This window comes from Pelodiscus sinensis, chromosome 1, assembly GCF_052426305.1.
Source record: "Pelodiscus sinensis isolate ZL-2025 chromosome 1, ASM5242630v1, whole genome shotgun sequence".
NCBI lineage: Eukaryota > Metazoa > Chordata > Testudines > Trionychidae > Pelodiscus > Pelodiscus sinensis.
This window is the reverse complement of record NC_143052.1, coordinates 218,229,322-218,247,635: the sequence shown is the minus strand read 5'-3', so window position 1 is coordinate 218,247,635 and position 18,314 is coordinate 218,229,322. Positions and strand designations below refer to the sequence as shown.

Here is an 18,314-nt window from a genome sequence, read left to right as displayed (position 1 = left end):
CCTTACTGCCTCTGATACAGAGGCAGCACAGAGAGAATGTGTATAGTTGCCTACACATTTACATCCCAACATTATATACAGGCAGTCCCCGACTTACGCGGATCCGACTTATGTCGGATCCGCACTTACGAACGGGGCTTTCTCGCCCCGGAGGTCGAGGTGGCGGATTGCTACCTGCGAGCTCCGGGGCAAGAAAGCCTTGTTCGTAAGCTGCTCCGGTGCCCCTGGTCTGCTGGAGACCGTCTCCAGCAGACCAGGGGCACCGGGCGGGTTCCCACGCTTCTGAGGCTTTGCCAGAGCAAAGCCTCAGAAGCGCGGGAACCGCCGCTGCTGCTGCTTGAGACCCAGTGCCTGTGGTCTGCTGGGGACGGTCCCCAGCAGACCACAGGCACCGGGACTGAAGCCGCAGCCGCGGGGGGGAGGGGTCCCGCGCCTCTGAGACTTTGCCAGAGCAAAGCCTCAGGGGCGCGGCACCCCGCTGCCGCTGCTGCTCTGCTCCCCGTGTCCCTGGTCTGCTGGGGGGGGGGGCGCGGATAGTGTGCCCCCCCCCCCAGCAGACCAGGCTTTTGTTTTGGACCCTGGAGCAGAGCAGCTGGGGCGCTGCGGATTGGTCCTGCAGCACCCGCTCTGGGCACTACTGGACCAACCCGGCAGCATCCCAGCTGCTCTGCCCCAGGTCCTGATTCAGCCGCTGAAAAATGCAAAAGCATTTGCGCAAGAGGGCTTTTGCCCGAAACGGGAGCAGCATAGCATTTCCGCAAGAAGCACTGATTTCAGACAGTAGGAAGTCAGTGCTCTTGCGGCAATTCAAGTGGCCAGTGTAGACAGCTGGCAAGTTTTCCCGCAAAAGCAAAACTTGCCAGTCTAGATGCAGCCACGGTGTGGAAGTGAGTATGTGAACTTGTACTCCTGGGTCCATCGCTAGGAAATCCACTGCTAACCCTGCTGTAAACGGGTTGCCTGGGTCACCCTTGTTTTACCTCCTTGACTGGGTGCCAGCAGCCTCCACTTCAAAGGGGACGTTGTGGTGTTCAACACAGCAGTACCTGTGCCCTGCTGAACTGCTTTTCGGGCTTTGTTGTGTGTGTGTGTGTGGGGAGGGGGGGTGTTAACGGGGGGGGTCAGCCCCTACTTTTTCCTGCCCACCACGCTTAGCGGCCAGTGCGCGCCGCTTGCCTTGCCCCCGAGCGCTGAAGCGGCAGCAGCGTGTGCCTGTAGGCGGGTCGCCACAGTGGGAGCGAGGGACCCGCCCCCAGCCGACCCCCTGTCTCATTTAACCAGCCCCCCGCGCGTGTGGGGGGCAGCGGCGTGGCTGTCCCCGCTGGCAGCCAGCTCCCCTCGCTCCTCCTCCGCTCTCCGCTGGGAGAGCCGCTCCCCCTTGCTCCGCAGCCCCGAGCCGGCACCGGCGGGCGAGGCTCGTCACGCCCACCCAGGCAGCCCGGCAGCCCAGCCATGGTGGGGCCGATCGCTTGCAGCGCTTTGCTAGCCGCCCTGCTGCCCGTGGTTACCCGCGGCGTTGCTGACACGGCCAGGTGAGTGGACGAGGGCGGGCGCCAGGCGCTGCTCGCCTCTCCAAGGCAGGGGCGGGAGGCGCTGAGCGGGGGGCGAGGGTCTGTCTCTCACGGCGGAGGCGCGCTCCGCAGCTCGGACCCTGAACTGGAGTCGGGCAAACTGTAGAGCACAAGTCGTGAATCCTTCAGGCGCCTTTTGTTTCCGCTGGCCGGTGACCAGGGAACAGGCGCAGCGTGTTACAGATGTGCTGGGCAGGCTCTGGTCTGTTGGATGACCGCTTCCAGGGACATCCTCCCCCTCCCGCTCCCAGCTCTTTGCTGTGGCCCGCTCTTTGCCCACCACAGCTTATGCCCTAATATATCTGTTAGTCTCTATGGCGACACAGGGCTCCTGGTTGTCTCTTTGACTGTTAGCTGGGGGAACAGGGGAGGGATGACTGGTGGTCACCCTGTTGTCCTGCTCTGAGTGGTGAATTAATGTCATAGATTACAGCGGTTCTCAAACTTTTTGAGCCCTTTACATGTGTAAAAATTTAGGCGGAGCCTCTGCGGTCCACTGATTGTATGTGTTGTACCTATCCATGTTTCCAGTTTGTCAACCTCCGGAGCCCCTGGAGATGTCTTGCGGGGCCCTGGGGCTCCACAGAGCACAGTTTGAGAAACACTGTCATAGAATAAAGAAAAGGGAAATCAGCCATATCAAGGTGTTGATGGAAACACTTTTCCTATAAACATTTGCACAGACACCTGTCCACCTCCTGGAGAGGGACTGGTTGCAGAAAGCAAAACATTATTGAGAATGAGAAAAATCGCCTGTACTAATGATCACAGAAAACTAATAAAAGGGCTTGTGAATGTTTTTAATTGCACAGATATTTACAGTTTTTCATCAGTATTTACCCAGTTCTACTCAAATGTATGTTAACGTAAGCTTTCCCCCTGTTCCTCTACACAGTTATCCTTTTTAACAACATATACACGTGTTTGGATGTTTTTATCACTTTGTGAATGCATGTACTGTACCTCAGTTTGTAATGTTTTAATCTCATGATATCTAGGCATTAGTGTAAAATGTGTATTATTTTGTGAATTATGCAATTAGAGAGCGACCCAAGTTTCAGGATCTGATTCCTAACACTGCAAAGTTTTGGAGCATTTGGGTCTAGACATGACATAAAAATAATGGGGGAGAGAGTTGTGAAACATATATTGTAGTTAGAATTTGCAAATTCATGGGTGGCCAAACCTGGAGTTTTGTTTCAAGCTCTTCACTAGCTTTAATATATAAATTTAACACATTTCAACCCCTGCTTTGGGTTTTTTCCTTCTCTAATCAATTGCTTATCAGTGACTGTTATAGCAGCTGGTTCTGGAGGGTAGGGATCCTCTCTAACTTTGATTGAGGGTGCAAGCAGCTGTTTGGTGGGGGTGCCCAGCTTCGCCTATTTATGCTTGTTCTGCCTAAGAAGAGTGCTTCTTTTAGGGTACTTTGACTGACATGCATTTAATAGACTTTCCATAGGAATTTATATCTTCATGTTGTGTTTCCTCTAAAGCTTTTTGAATGCATCAAACCCTCAAGCATTTTCCAGTAAATAGATGTAGATGTGCAACATGTTAAATTCAGTACAGATTGTACCTCCAAAATCTGGGACTCTCTAGTTCGGCAACATCTGTGGTCCGGCAGGACCAGAAATGCTCCTGGAGCAGAGAGCCCGGGAGCCTAAGGGCAGGAGTGCCAGCCAGGGGGGACATCAGAATCCACAGCCCTGCTGAGGGCAGCATGGGACCAGGGCCAGAGCCCTCCAGTAGCCCCCAGGAGTGCAAGGCTGGGACCAGAGCCCCGCGGCTTCCCCTGACTGTGCAGGGCTGGGGTCAAAGCCCCATGTCTTTCCCCAGCCCCGCAGCTGCTCCAAACTGCACAGGAACATAGCCCCACAGCAGGAGCTGGAGCCTGTGCCTCCCAGGGAGCCAGCAGTAGCTAGGCAAGCAGCCCAGCCAGGTTGGGGAAGGGCAGAGGACAGCGAGGCAGGGTTGCCTGCTAGGACAGCCTGTCAGTAGTGGGAGATGGGCTTGGGAGCAGGTGGTAGGAGATTTCCCCTGGTCTGGAAAATTCTCTTGTTCGATGCTGGACCAGATGGGTCCAACCTGTACTGCTTGTTGGTACAGCTTTGATTTTTATAAAGTTGAGTATAGAGTACTAAGATTTTCTCTCTGTTTTACAGACTATAGTATAGCCTAAACTTTCTATGGAGTAATTCCACTGAAGTCAATAGGGTTACATTGCATTTGGCTCTGGCTCTATAATTTAAAAAACTCAGGGAAATACAGATGAAGAAAAAGGAGTTAATCAAAATACAGAAGGCTATAAATTATCCTTGCCTTTCATTTGCTTATTGAAATAGACCCTCTCAATAACCACATGTTAAAGGTTTTAAAACATTTGTATTCCAACACGGAGAACATCGAGGTAAGGTCTAGATACAGTTTTGAAAGGGAATTACATTTATTCTGTATCAGACAAACTTTTCCAGGGCTTCACGTTCAGAGTTAAACAAAAAACCATAAAGACCACAATAAAATAGTAACTATTAAAAAGGAGAATTCATTGCAATTAGAGATGAAGTGTTCAAGATGTAGCATGGTTTATTTGTTTAGTATTAGGGTCGCGAACTGGTATGTTTCTTATCAGCAAGTGGAAGTGTGCTGTTCCAGCATGTTCAGAGCTGTCAAGTACTCAGTTTTTTTTCAAGAACTGCACTGGGACTCAAGTTTATAAACTCCAGAGCTGCTCGTATAGAAAACACATTTTGCATTTAAAGTAGGGCACCCCAACATTATGTTTGTGCTGGTTATTTCTTGAGCTTTTATGTGTTTGTTTCGAGCTTCCTCGGAGGCTTTAAATTGCAAAATATAAGCATCCTATTTCAACAAAAAAACATTTATTTTTGAGCTTAATCAGGGGTGTGTGATATAATTTAGTTAGTATACATTAAACCAGTAGTTTGTAAGACCGATCCTTGCATCATGTTCTATAGCTAGATATGAGAAGACAGATTGGTGTTCCCCAAGAGCTTTGACAAAGATTGGAGTGCATCTTGTTCTAATAAAAAAGACTTCAAACATCTGGATGGAAGGATACAACAGCATGTTAAATACTCTTGTAGACAATACTAAATTAGGACAGTTGGTAAGTTTTTTGTCCCCATACAGAGCTTAGAAATATGGACAGGAAATAGCAAAATTAGAATCAGCTTTGAAAAACTGAAGTAACTGCTAATATTTTTCTAAAAGGAAAAATAATCACTGAAAAGGGATCCTGTAAAGAAGTGATACCAGAAGAAACATACAGGTCATAATGGACAATAGTCAAGAAACAAGTATGAAGAGAGCTAAGACAAGAACAAAAAGGCCAATGACTTTTTCAGGCATCATATTACGGAGCAAATGAAAATGGTTCTTTTTTTAACATTCAGATCACTCAACGTATTAGGGATGAAATTATAATAAAACTTCTATTGATTTCAGTGGGGCCAGGATTTCACCCTACATCCAAGTCTTGCTGTACTAACTCAGCACTGATTTAAAGGAGAATGTTGTCTGCAAAAGGAGTATCAGATTAGTCCATTTGAATACTATGTTCAAGTTCTAGGCCTTTGTTTAAAGTTCAACTATTTTCTGATAATGAGTTTAGAGAACAGTGACAAAAATGGCTACATGCTGAAAAGAATGGCTAGGGAAAGAATTAGATTTGTATAATATTAGTGGAAGATAGACATGAAAATAATCTATACTCAGGGCTAGACAAATCCGTTTATCTACTCGCCCGTGGTGAGTAGATTTCAGCCGGTCGCTCCGTTCACTGGCGGTGTGCGCATGCGCAGTGCAGGTCTGGCGCATGCGCGGTGCGAGGCTGGCGAGTGAATTTCGCCGCCGTTTGTAGAGCCCTGTCTATACTTATATAAAGGATAAAAGACCAGGTCTGGGTTGTGCCTTTGAGGCATAACCATGGGATGAGGGGAGGAAAGAAGTGATGGAACCCTTAGCCATATTCTTGCTGACTCAGCCAAAATTCCTTCAAGGGTGGGGGATCGAAACAAGATCATGTTGAAGCTGGTGCTTCGTCATGTTTCATAACTAGAATTGGCTAGGGCAAAGTTACAAATATAATCAAAGAGGTCATAACAAAGAAAAACAAAGACATTGCTTCAAATGACATGGCTTAACTCTATGTATACAATGTACATCATAAAACTTAACTGTTATTTATGGGTGTGTCTGTCACTAGTCAGCAACATAGTCTGAGGTAACAATAGAGCCAGCTTTATTTTTTTTTCTCGTATCCTCCTCACCAATGATTGGGTCACTTCCTCAGTTCTCCTGGCGGAATTCCAATAAAAAATATTGACTTTTCACACATGATATTTTAAAATTCTGCATATTTTATTTCTCAATGTAACACAATATAATCACATTATTTTTAATTGTTTTGGAAATGTATTTCAAAATATTTGTCAGTGATCATGTCTGTAACAATACAGACAACAACAAAAATCAGGAAATGTTTTATGACAAAGAGATTTCTTACTAAGCATATTAATACAGAATTCTGAGCCGAGCCATCCCTATGGCTACCTGGCTAACCTGTCTCAGAGAGCTACAACAATGTACACCAATACATTTATTTTTAGGGTAAAAGCATTACACGTCATAAAAGGTCCTCTCTGCATGCTTAAAAAAACCTGACGAGTTGCCAGAGGAGACCCATCAGTCTTATGGAGTCCTAGTAAGCCAAACTCCTTCCAGTCCTTCCTCAGCAGTTACCCTCTTCCTTCCCCAACTGCCCTTGCACAGAGGGTGCTGTCCATTTGCTGAATCAGAAGGCAGCTGTGTGTCAGTTTAAACTCAGCCTTTTATACCAAAATCCTCTTCTTTGTCTCTGGAAAACCTAGTGTCAACCACTACATGCAAATCTCAGGGAGTGGTAACTCTCTGGAGGTGTTTACAAGCCGAGTGATTTTCCTTATTCACTCCTTGCTGTTTTTTCAGTTCCTGGAGGAGCTGTGGTAACCCTCCTAGCCACTGAAGTTGTATACAAACCATGGTCCATGGGAACCCAAACCATTCATATACTTAATACAGTATAGTCCCCAAAATTATTGCATGTGATTGCAATATCTGTCACAGCCATTTCCTAAATCTTCTCTGACATACTATACAGCACTGATAAGTGTCCTAATTCTATTCTATGTAGATTCTCTTGTATTGCTGCCTCATGATAAGTTAATTCAGAACCGTACAGGAACTGGTTAGGAAGCTAGAGGTGAAAGGCAATTTGGATGAAAGTGATCATAAAATGTCAGATTTCATGATCCTAAGGAAAGGAGTGAGAACAGCACAATAAGGATAGTGGACTAAACAAATAAACAAGCAAGCCAACTTTTAACAAACTCTGATAACTAGTAGTAAGATCCATGGGAAGAAAATCTAAGGGAGGAGGAAGTTTAGGACAGCTTTCAGTTTCTTAAACAATATTAAAGGCACAATGGTAAACACTCCAAATGCAAAAAATGTCACAAAGATTATATATATGGCTCTATCAGGAGCTTTTTCGCAACCTGACAGTCAAAAAGGAATCCTACAAAAAATTGAAACATGGACAAATTATTAAGAATTGCTAGTAAAGATGACACAGAGTTAGAAAAACTAAAGCACAAGATGAGTTACATCTATCAAAGGGCATAAAGAGGTTCTATACATTCTTTAAGAGAAAGAGCTAAACAAAGGGAAATGTAGATCCTCTACTTATCCGGTACATGACAGGGACTTTTGGGTTTCTGGACTTAAGAACCTGTGGGGAAAAGGATACTGCTCAAATTACTTGGAGGTGGATCTTTTGCTCATAGTTTATGAACTCCACTTCTGGTGTTTTCCCAAATTAACACCCAGTTACTTCCCTCCTTTTATTAAACTGTTTCTTTTCTACACTCGGACTCTATGCATATGAATGGGGAAGTATTGCCTCTAAAGGCATCTGTTGTGGTGTATAATTTTCTAAAACATGCAACCTTGGTGTTTCATATATGCAACGAGTGATTTGAGGTGCTTTGAGTTTCTGAGAATGCTGAAGAACTTCCAGGCTTAACATTCTTATAGGCATAAGAAAAGAGGCAGGAGGAGATGAAGGTCTAATGTGGGTCAGTTGCAGAAGTAAATACAACCCAAAGCTCCTGACTGCTTCTGCAACAGGCCAAGCACCTGTTATGCTGGGTACAAGACAAGGTTAGTAACATGTCTTGTTAAAAAATGTTTGCATCTTAGGATCTAAGCATCAACAATAAAAAAATAGATCACAACATTAGCCACTTTTTAAAACTGTGTCTTCTTTATGTAAGAGTACCATACTTTCCCAAAGAAATTACAAGTCTGTCAATGTCTATCTTTTCCATGGGTGTAGTACCATTGTAAATCTCTGTAATCCATGCGTTCACTTATAGCACCCATTGGGATTAAGTTACTGTGGACATGTCTACACTAGGAAATTATTTCAAAATAACTTATTTTGAAATAATAACTCCCAAAATAACTATTTTGAAATAGCTTATCCACACTACAGGGAACCTCAAAATTAGTCTGAGGCATGCTCCCTTAATGTGTATTCACTACCTCTACTTAGAGCCCCAGGAAGCACTAGGGAGTATTTTCTGTGAATGACTTCTGGGATTGGTTATTTTGAAATAGCAGCAGTAGAGCGTCCACACTACTGCTATTTCAAAATAACTATTTTGCAATAAGCATTTTTCCTCATGGAAAGCAGGAGTTATTATTTTGAAATAATGGGCTTGGAAGTGTGGACATTCCACTTGTTATTTCAAAATAAGGGGAATTTTAAAATTAGGTACAGGGTATGTCCTCTCTGTAACGCTGCCTTTTTTTTATAAACAAGGATAGTTGTCAAACAGAATTATAAGTGTGTATATTTCAAGCTTGCTCATGTGTAGTGTAGAAATAAAAATCTCAATATAGAATTCAAATGGAAAAAAATTTGGTACAAGACAGTTTGTCTGCTCAAGTGCAAAATACCCACCATTGAGCCAACACCTTCAAATGAAAGAAGTTAAAGTAGAGTGTTGTTCACACTTAGACCAGAAGATGTTCCATCTAAAAGTTGTCCAAAAAGTCAGAAAAAAAACCTCTCCTGAATGAGCCTCTCTAAGAGTTAGTCTCAGGTGTGTGACATATTTGGAAGCCATGAATGGTTTCTGTCCAGTGGGGTTCAGGAGATAGAGGTTAGCTTTTGACATGAGTGGTACCAACTACTGTGGTTTATTTCTGACTCTGTGAATCACTTCCTGTCTGACCTTCACCTTAATGTGCCTCCATTTACCTCTGTGTTAGAGGTATCATTATAGTTTTCATGATGGATTGTCTGAAACTTCCACTGATCTATGCATTTCAAAGCACTTCACAAATACTCAAGTTTTATATGGACTAGAAGGTGTATTATAATAGTAATAACTTTTTACTGGGGTTAGCTGTTCCAATATTGAAGATTAGATTCACTTTGAACAAAAAATCAAAGAGCCCCAATTTTTGGAGACTAGGAATAATGAACTGATTCCTACTGGAATAACCATCTGAGACCCTGACATGCATTTTCAATGTACCTTTGCATTTCTCTTTATATATAAATTTAAGAGTAGCTGCAGAGCCAATGTAAATCAGCACAGCTCCACCAACTTCAAATTGAAGGAAGACACTTTCCAAACAAGTTTATCTGTAATGTAGGTCAATGAGAGTATTTTTTTCTGTGCACATTCTTTTTCTCCACCTCAAGTGTATAGTGATATCAATGGGAAACATCAGCTACTTGTACCTGCAAGAGAATTGGGTCTTGTGAGAAACTTCAGCTAATAAATAAAAGGAAGAAGTGCAAGACAGAGTTAAGGTGAAATTCTTCAATGATCAGATTGCTATGGGATGAGACTGGATTAATTCCAAGTCTTACAAAACTAGGCCATTCTGCAAGATCCTCTGACAGATAGCTTTACAGCCCAGGGGCCCTGGGAGGAAGGGGCACTGCATGCTGCCATACCCTCTCTTCACTGGCAGATGGAGCTGTATGCATCACTGCTAGCAGCAGTCATCTACAGGCTCCACCCTTGCCACTCATATTGGCCAGGAATTGCAGACGATGAGAGTAGCTGGGGGTGTTGCATGCATGTGTTTCCCCCCCTCCCCGCCCCAAGAGTTGTGCCAGGTAAGTGCTATGGATATTAAAATGCAGGACTATGTAGCACTTTAAAGACTAACAAGATGGTTTATTAGATGATGAGCTTTCGTGGGCCAGACCCACTTCCTCAGATCAAATAGTGGAAGAAAATAGTCACAACCATATACACCAAAGGATACAATTTAAAAAAATGAACACATATAAAAAGGACAAATCACATTTCAGAACAGGAGGGCAATGCAGGGGGGAAGGAAGGAAGGAAGGTAAGTGTCTGTGAATTGATGATATTAGAGGTGGGGAGAGTGGGATGTTTGTGAGTTAATGGTGATAATTGGGGAAGCTATCTTGGTAATGGGTAAGATAGCCTGAGTGTTTGTTCATTCCTTTTTGGAGAGTGTCGAATTTTAACATGAATGACAGTTCAGAGGATTCCCTTTCAAGTGCAGATGTAAAAGGTCTTTGTAGCAGAATGCAGGTGGTTAAGTCATTGAGAGAGTGTAGACTAACACGGCTACATTTCTATCGGATATTAAAATGTGAGTATTTAACTAATCAAGTAGTCGATATAATTTTTATCAACTACTCGATTAGTCAGTAGGCAGCCCTGCTCAGTTCCAGATCGTGCCGAGTGCAGGATCAAACCCCTCTGAAGCTCTGCAATTTAAAAGGCAGAAGGAGCCAGGCAGCCTGCCCCCGGCTTCTACTGCATTTTAAATTGCAGAACCACAGCAGGGTTTTGTCCCACACCTGGCATGAGCCCCTGTGCCTGGGGGTCCCAGTGGGAATTTGGGACTTCCCGTGCACAGGTATTACTGATAGAGAGGCAGCAAGGGGGGGTGGAATGCGAGTAGTGAACTTGACTATACAATAAGCATAGGTGACTAGTCGACTCCTCCTTTACATCCCTAGTAGTTGCCCTAATCCTCAGGCCCCTCCCACACCCTCTCTCCCACCCAGACTCTCCACCCCCAGATCACTCCTGCATTCTATCGCTTAACTGCACATGCTTCTTCCTTTGGGGAAAAGGAATGAGAGAATAAACATCACATAACAGATGAGTCATGTGCCTTAATGCATTGCTGGGAGGCATTCAGATTCTATAGTGTGAGCATATTATTAAAACTTATATAGAATAGACTTTACAGAGCTTTTGTCTCATTCAGGGTGAGATGCAACTCTCCAATAACTTTGAGATTTTGGATTTCTTTGGGTGACTTGTCTCCTGGCTGGCCTGCCTCTGTTCAATTTCAGAAGGCAGTTTTGCTGAGTGGAAATATTATTCCCTACCTTTAGAAGTATTATTTTTCTCTTAATTTATGTGAATGATTCCTATGGGGATGAGTGCTTTGGAAACCTGCAATGAGTATGTAACTCCGTAGTTGCTCTAATAAGTTATATTACAACTCAGTACAGGGTAAAAAGGCATTTAATGACATTATCATCAGAAGATAATGTGATGCAGAGGAAGTACAAAAAATTAATGAGTCTTATTTTTATTATAGGACTTGTGTGTTCTCACAAATTGCCCTGTAAATAGCCACACAAGCTACTGAAATCTCACTAATGAAGCAACATTTTCTGTGAGGGATGACTAATATTTAAAGACTTTGTCTAAGTGTATTAGAAAGGGACTTAGAAGGAAGCAGAGGCATGGGATTTCAGGTCAGGGAGGGAGTTTCATGTATAAGTGTCTGTAGGGTTGCCAGATGGTTTCAACTAAAATACCAGACACACTTGACATTACATCACAATCTACATTAGATCTTATTTTGAAAATGCCAGACATTTATATTTTCTCATTTATATTGTCTCAATTTGTTTCCCGAACAGAAAGCTCAGATACTGGACTGTCTGGTTCAAAACTGGACACCTGGCAAACCTAGGTGTCTGCATGGCAGAAGACGTTATGGACAAAAGTGGGAGGAAAAATAGGTCAGGGGGAGGAAGTAAATGGGTAGGGGGAAGGAGCCCCCAAACCATCCTGTCATTTATCACTGCATGTCAACCACCTCAGGATTTATGTAGTACTGATTTTTTTCCCTTTAGTATTGTAATTTGGTAATTAGCATTGTAGAATTAATCACAGTGAGCTATTTCCTTATGTGGTGCACAATGGAATAGCCCCATTGACTCCCGCAGCTTGCAAAAGTCAGTGGAACTTCACTGATCTGGCCCTACTTTCTCCTCTACGATTTTAATCGAAAAGCTGTCAGTTAGTTGGAAAATCCCCAACCCATCTACTCAGCATCCCTTCAACAAACCCTGCTGACTGCTTCAGTAAAGCACATCAGCAACATTCAAATGTGTGATGGGGTGGGGGAGATGACATTGAATTAAAACATGCGAAGGAGGCAGTGGGGTGGTAGATTAAAAAGTGTTCCTCTGCTGCAGCTAATTTTTATGCTTCATGCACAGTTCAAGAAGTCACAAGCAGCTGATGACTATAAGCCAGCCTGGAGTTTGTCGCTACGGTTCTAAGCTCGAATGCTGTTATGGCTGGCGAAAGAACAAAGGGCACTGTGAAGGTAACATCAGCAAATAACCATTGATATCTTCATGACTGTGTGCTTAGCTTTTAACTATTGTGGCTCCCTATGGGTCTGCCAGAAGTTATAAAAAGCAGAACATGTGTGGACTAAATATATTGTAGGAATAGGATGAAAATAAGTTTGAGAGACAATCCCTTTAAAAATGCGGAACTGGATAAACAGAGCCACCCAGTGAAATGGATTCATAACTTTAAGGCCAGAAAGGACCAATAGGGTTACCCGGATGACGTCAAGCAAAAGATAAAAAATGGGGTTTACTTGTACCACTATTGCCGTTAAAAATTATAACAAGATAAAAAAATAAAATACAGACTGTAGCCACTAAAACTTTATTTACAGACAGATGTTGTCCAATAATTAGCATCCTTGGTCTTCAGATTCTCTGAGAAGCAATTGTTTTCACCCTTCTAAACCCCGACTAAATGTCAAGCAACACATCCTACTGAATATAACTTATTCTGCCAGTCAGTATTCTGCTCCATGGCAAGTTGGCTTAATGAAGGATTAGGGTCTTTTAGGAGGCATGCAGTCTGTTATGGATATACAGTTGCTGCAGAGAGAGCAATATGAAATTTCTCCCCACCTCTATTTAGGCAAAGAACAATGAAGTCAGAATTTTGAACTTTAGGAGTACATTTTTCGGCTGGTCTACTTGCTATCTGGATAAACTTAGCATTGACTACCTGTTGAGGTTTAATAACAATTCACAGTATATTTGGAGAAATTAGAGTGCAGTCTAAAAGGGAGTGGTACCAAAAAGTATTTTTTCCCTATTTGTAGTAATATGATTTTGAAATAACAATGCCAATTTAACCCCTTTCTCCCCCAACCCCCCCCCCCCCCCAAAAAAACCTGAGCAGAGTAATTCCTTAATAATTTTACATTGTTTGTATAATCCTAATTCTGACACTAAATAATACATAGAGGTAAAAATGACAGTATGCAAAAGTAATTTGAATGAGCAAATGCAGTAGTCACTTCCCCTCCTCTCCCCCCCTTCCCCAAAAAAGCACTCAGATAACCTCTTATTGGTGTCCATTTTTCACCAGTTTTTTAAATTCTTCGCCTGGCAGATTTCTGATTTGAAATAAATAATTAATTGTAAATAAAGATGCAGTGGCTCCTTGCTCTAGATGAGTTTCTTTTTAAATACTCTATTTCACAGTGTGCAACTTTTTATTTGGAGTTTCTTTACATCTTAATAAATATTTAACAAATTTAAACACACCTTAAAGATATCTATATTCACTGTGATAATTCTGGCAAATTCTAAACTATAGCGTTCCTTTGTGCTTTAATTGGCAATGCAAGAGTATTGGTACAAGAGCCTATACATTTTACGCACTTACATATCTAGGGATCCTTCGTGCTATGGCAATGCAAATAACCAACAACAGCTCACTGACTTAAGCAGGAATTGTATTAATGCATTGCAGGGTTAGGCCTTAAATGAAAAGAACCTGTCATATTGGAGAATATCTGCTTTTGTAAAATATTATAGGGGGTCTCATGTTCATGATATGGTGCTCCAGTTCTCAATTAAATATCTGATGAGCACCTCTGGAAAATAAACAGATCTGTAGCAACATAAGAAACTTATTAAACACTGGGGAAATTGGAGTTTTACAACAGAGTTGTGACAAATTGGCTAATTATGGGAAAAGCCACATCCCCTAGACCTGTACCACAGAAACACTTTCAGAAACACTTTAACTGGCCGTCCCGGTTTATATACTGGCGCCATGACCATGAAGCCTCGCAGCTCCCATGGGCTCCATTTCATCCTTTGCAGCCAAGGGGAGTCATGGGAAGTGGTGTGAGCCGGGCCACAGCTCCAAAGCTCATTTTAAGGTACATTGACTAACAGCTAAACTTTTACATAGCTGGAATTGTGTATCTTAAACTGACCTTCAGCTACACAGTGTGGACCTGGCCCTAGAATCCAGGCCTAGATTTCTGCTCCTTTTGCATACCAGGATGCACAAATGTCTTTGAAGCTCTCTTGACGTCATTAATTTATCCATCTGGGAAGTCTTAACATCTAATAGTAAAGCTTATGCAGCATTTAAACATCTTACTACTGTATATATACAGAACAGTGTTGTGCTACATGAGCGTTGTGTCAGACAGCCACTGTAATTCTTGGGTGGCAGGTCAGATCCCATAATTAGAATGTGTTCAGACACATCAGGAAAAATCAGCATCAGTTCATGTAATTTGGTTCCCCATGAAACTGCATGGCTGCGTGTAGATTGGCATGATTTTCTGGAAATGCTTTTAACGGAAAAGTTTTCCATTAAAAGCATTTTTGGAACAGAGCATCTAGATTGGCAGGGACGCTTTTCCGCAAAAGCGCTTTTTGCGGAAAAGCATCCGTGCCAATCTAAACGCGCTTTTCCGTAAAAAAGCCCCGATCGCCATTTTCGCTATCGGAGCTTTTTTGCAGAAAACAAATCTGAGCTGTCTACACTGGCCCTTTTGCGCAAAAGCTTTGCGCAAAAGGGACTTTTGCCTGAACGGGAACAGAATAGTATTTCCGCAAGAAGCACTGATTTCTTACGGTAGGAAGTCAGTGCTTTTGCAGAAATTCAAGCGGCCAGTGTAGACAGCTAGCAAGTTTTTCCGGAAAAGCGGCTGATTTTCTGGAAAAACTGGCCAGTCTAGACACAGCCCATGGGTCTAAACCAATTGGCAGATAGTCTGACCTTTCATATCTACAATAACCTGAAGCTGTTCTGGAATGGCTTTAAAAAAGACAACAATTTAGCAGCATTCTATAGAAATAAAGGCTCTCTGGAGAAGTTTGTAAGTGGAACTCCAGAGTGGGTAGAAAAAGGAAGGAAGAGACATGGACAAAAGACAGTGAGGGGGAATTCAGAAGAAAAGGGGAAAAAAGCTCAAACCCACGCATTATATTATCATAGACATTACAACTTAATCTTTGGTTTTAAAAAGTGAAAATATCTCAGTTGTTTAACACTTATGAACACTCTTATGAAAATGAACCAGTGTGGATAAGTTTGAGACTTTATTTGAGAGCATGCACATTTTAGTTCCAAACTTTGCCAGCCTTATGTGTTCCAATTCACCCACTCCGCCACAGCAAACTCTTTGAATGGTGATGGAGAGATGTTTTGACCCTCAGCAATAACACCTTTAATTTCTCTCTCTTTTGCCCTCCAGCCACCTGTGAACATGGGTGCAAATATGGCGAGTGTGTGGGGCCAAACAAATGCAAATGTTTTCCTGGATTTACAGGGAAAACCTGCAATCAAGGTTTGTACACCTCCTAGTTCTTCAAAAAAAGAGGTTTTGATCATTGAGAGCCTGTCCCCTTGTCATCAGCTCCCTGTGGAAAAGTGTGGGGGAGCATCAGCTATCACCAGTTTAACTGGTTTAGGAATGGATTTGTCATGGATGATTAAGGCTCCATGTTTGTCATGAAAGTCACAAATTCCATGACTTTCTGTGATTTCTGCAGTGGTCAGTACACCTGGTACTGGGGGCCACCTGAGCAGCTCTTGGCCAGTCACACTGGCCACTGCTGGAGCAGTCTCAACTACACAAACCTCCAACATCAGGGCTTGGGTGCAGGACGGTGATTATCGGGGGGCTCAACTCTTCATCCCATGTCCTGCAGGCATTGCGCCCACAGCTCCCACTGGCCATGCTTCCCAGTCAATGGGAGCTGCAGGACTTCAGGGCTTCAGAGGCAGCATGGGGAGCTGGGGCTAGGACCTGAAGGTTACTGTTTCCAAGGAGCCAGGTAGGAAGCCCACACCACCTCTGTCAACTCCTCTTCCCCCCCCCCCCCAAAGCACCTGTGGCCAAGCCATCTCCTCCCAGCACCCGCAGTGCCCCCAGGACTGCCCCCCAAGTTTTAGTCAGGTTATACAGTAAAAGTTATGGACAAGTCTTGGTCCGTGATTTTTATTTACTTCAGATGATCTATCCATGGCTTTTACTAAAAATACCTGAGTGTAAATCTTAGGCTTATAGATGTTTAAAGAATAAATATGGAAACTAAAACAAATAGGTAGTCTTCAGTGAAAATATTCCACTTATCTGTTCCCTATACATTAAAAAAGTCTCTCTTCTAGATACTGTACTTATCTATCTATGGTACTTACAGCTCTATATATCCAAGTCCTTTACAATATTTACACTGACTGTTCTCCTATAAGGCAGGTCAGTGACATGAGCGCTTTTATACTGATGGGGAACTGAGGCACAGAGCAGCTAAGTAACTTGCCAAGTGTGTGTCAGAGCAAAGACTTGATCCTAGGTTTCCCAGGTCTTAGACTGTAATCCAAGCCATTGGACCATGCTTCTACTTTAAATGAAATTTGATATGGTAAAGATATTGAAGAACAAGTATTCAGTGTTCTGAGCTCATCTTGTACACTTCCTTTCTTCAGCTTATGCATCCGGGATTTGAAGTGTGTGTTTTTGGCTGTCCTATATTTTTGCTCACTGAGAGTATCTGATGTATGCAAACAGTTTTTGTATTGTTCATAGTACAGTAGGACCGAAAGGCCTTGATCAAGATCCCACTGCATTAGGCATAGTGTTTGAGTAAAAATAAACTCTGAGAGTTTGTAGCCAAAGACATGAAAGAAAGGAGACATTATAAATGTGCTCCCCCTACTTGTCTAAAATAGTCCATATGTGGTGGCCTTCCAGGCAAACTTCAAAAGACATACATTTGTGAGAATTTGGGTGTAGAGCTAAGAGCATGTTTCTCCCTACAATTAAGGGGTGGAAATGAGTTTTCAAGATTGGCTTGCTACGTTCTTATTCAAAATTATTGTCATTCTGTTGGATTTCTATTATATTATAGGTTGGAGCACTTAGAATCTTGTATAAGCATCTTATTTAAATAAATTATCTTGATCATTTTATGGATAGGGAAATGAGATGCAGAATGATTAGAGACATGCCCAAGGACAAACAAGAACTCAGAATCCAGGAATTAAACTCAGAAATCCCATTCTAGTTCCTTAACCACAAGTTTTTCTTCCAAACTGAATTGATAGACACTTAACAATTTTCTTGGGACTTTTGTTTGTATATTGTAATCTGAATTTGAAAACTCTGAAATTAGCACATCCATCGTTGTACATTCAGAAACTTGAGTGCATAGTTTGGCTTCATAAGTTTACAAGGTGCCTTTGAAAATTTTGCAGAGACTGTTGCTTTTTCAGTGTTTTGGGCTCTGCTTTAAAATGTTAAGCAACCAGATTAAAAGGAGTCTGTCAACTTTACATATTTAACTGTCTGCAAAAAACAAAAATGAATCCCATATCTGAGAACTCTGCAAATAATGTTTTGAAGTTATTTTCAAACCCCTTCAGAAAAGCCATTTATATTTTTCTTCCCTGTTGACATTATTTATAAGGAATTTTCCACATAAGGAAAAATGATTCTACAGAGGAAATAGTGAAATTTACTATATGCAGTGGGTAAAAATTTCAAAAGCACTTAAGTTCCATTTTTCAAGAGAAGCTCATAAGATAAAAATTCCTAAAAGACAATAGCTCCTAAGTCACTACAATAACTTTGCAAAATATTTCCATTGTTGAGTTGAAAAAAAAGCCTGTTTATCAGTGTTACAGTAATCTTGTATGTTACATGAAATTATAGTAACTATACAATTCAGTTTTAATTTCCAAATTGGTGTGCGTCTCAAATGTATGAAAACCAACATTTTGAGTAATATCATGTTTCCTCTTTTTGTTGGAATAGGTGCTGACAAATTCTTTTGCAGATGTATCACTACTAGACTGTTTGCTCTTAATGGCCTGGAGATTTTCCTCTGGCCTACAGGCCACACTGACACGTGAACAGATGCTGAGACCATTAGAACTGGAAGTGAGCATGCTCAGCCCTCTGAGATTTCTCTTTTTTGAGATCACTGTGTCATGAAACACATGATGTATGGACTGTGTGCAGTGATGTGTTTTGTTATAATGAACTCTTGAGTATTTGATAAACAGGTTTCAAAATAGTGAAAGAGGGACA

General features: G+C 42.3%; 1 protein-coding gene across 4 annotated transcripts in view; it reads left to right on the top strand.

Annotated features, from left to right (window-relative positions):
- Positions 1 to 1,285: 1,285 nt before the first annotated feature.
- The window catches only part of EGFL6 (EGF like domain multiple 6), a 64,582-nt gene continuing 47,553 nt past the window's right edge, over positions 1,286 to 18,314 (top strand). For 2 of the 4 annotated variants that reach the window (XM_075914773.2, XM_075914763.2), the window contains exons 1-3: positions 1,286 to 1,532; positions 12,160 to 12,269; positions 15,477 to 15,569. In XM_075914773.2, coding sequence (XP_075770888.2) covers positions 1,453 to 1,532; positions 12,160 to 12,269; positions 15,477 to 15,569 — 283 coding nt within the window. In that variant the 5' untranslated portion in view covers positions 1,286 to 1,452. The remainder of the gene's footprint in view (positions 1,533 to 12,159; positions 12,270 to 15,476; positions 15,570 to 18,314) is intronic. The other 2 variants (XM_075914762.2, XM_075914752.2) reach the window with 2 other exon arrangements.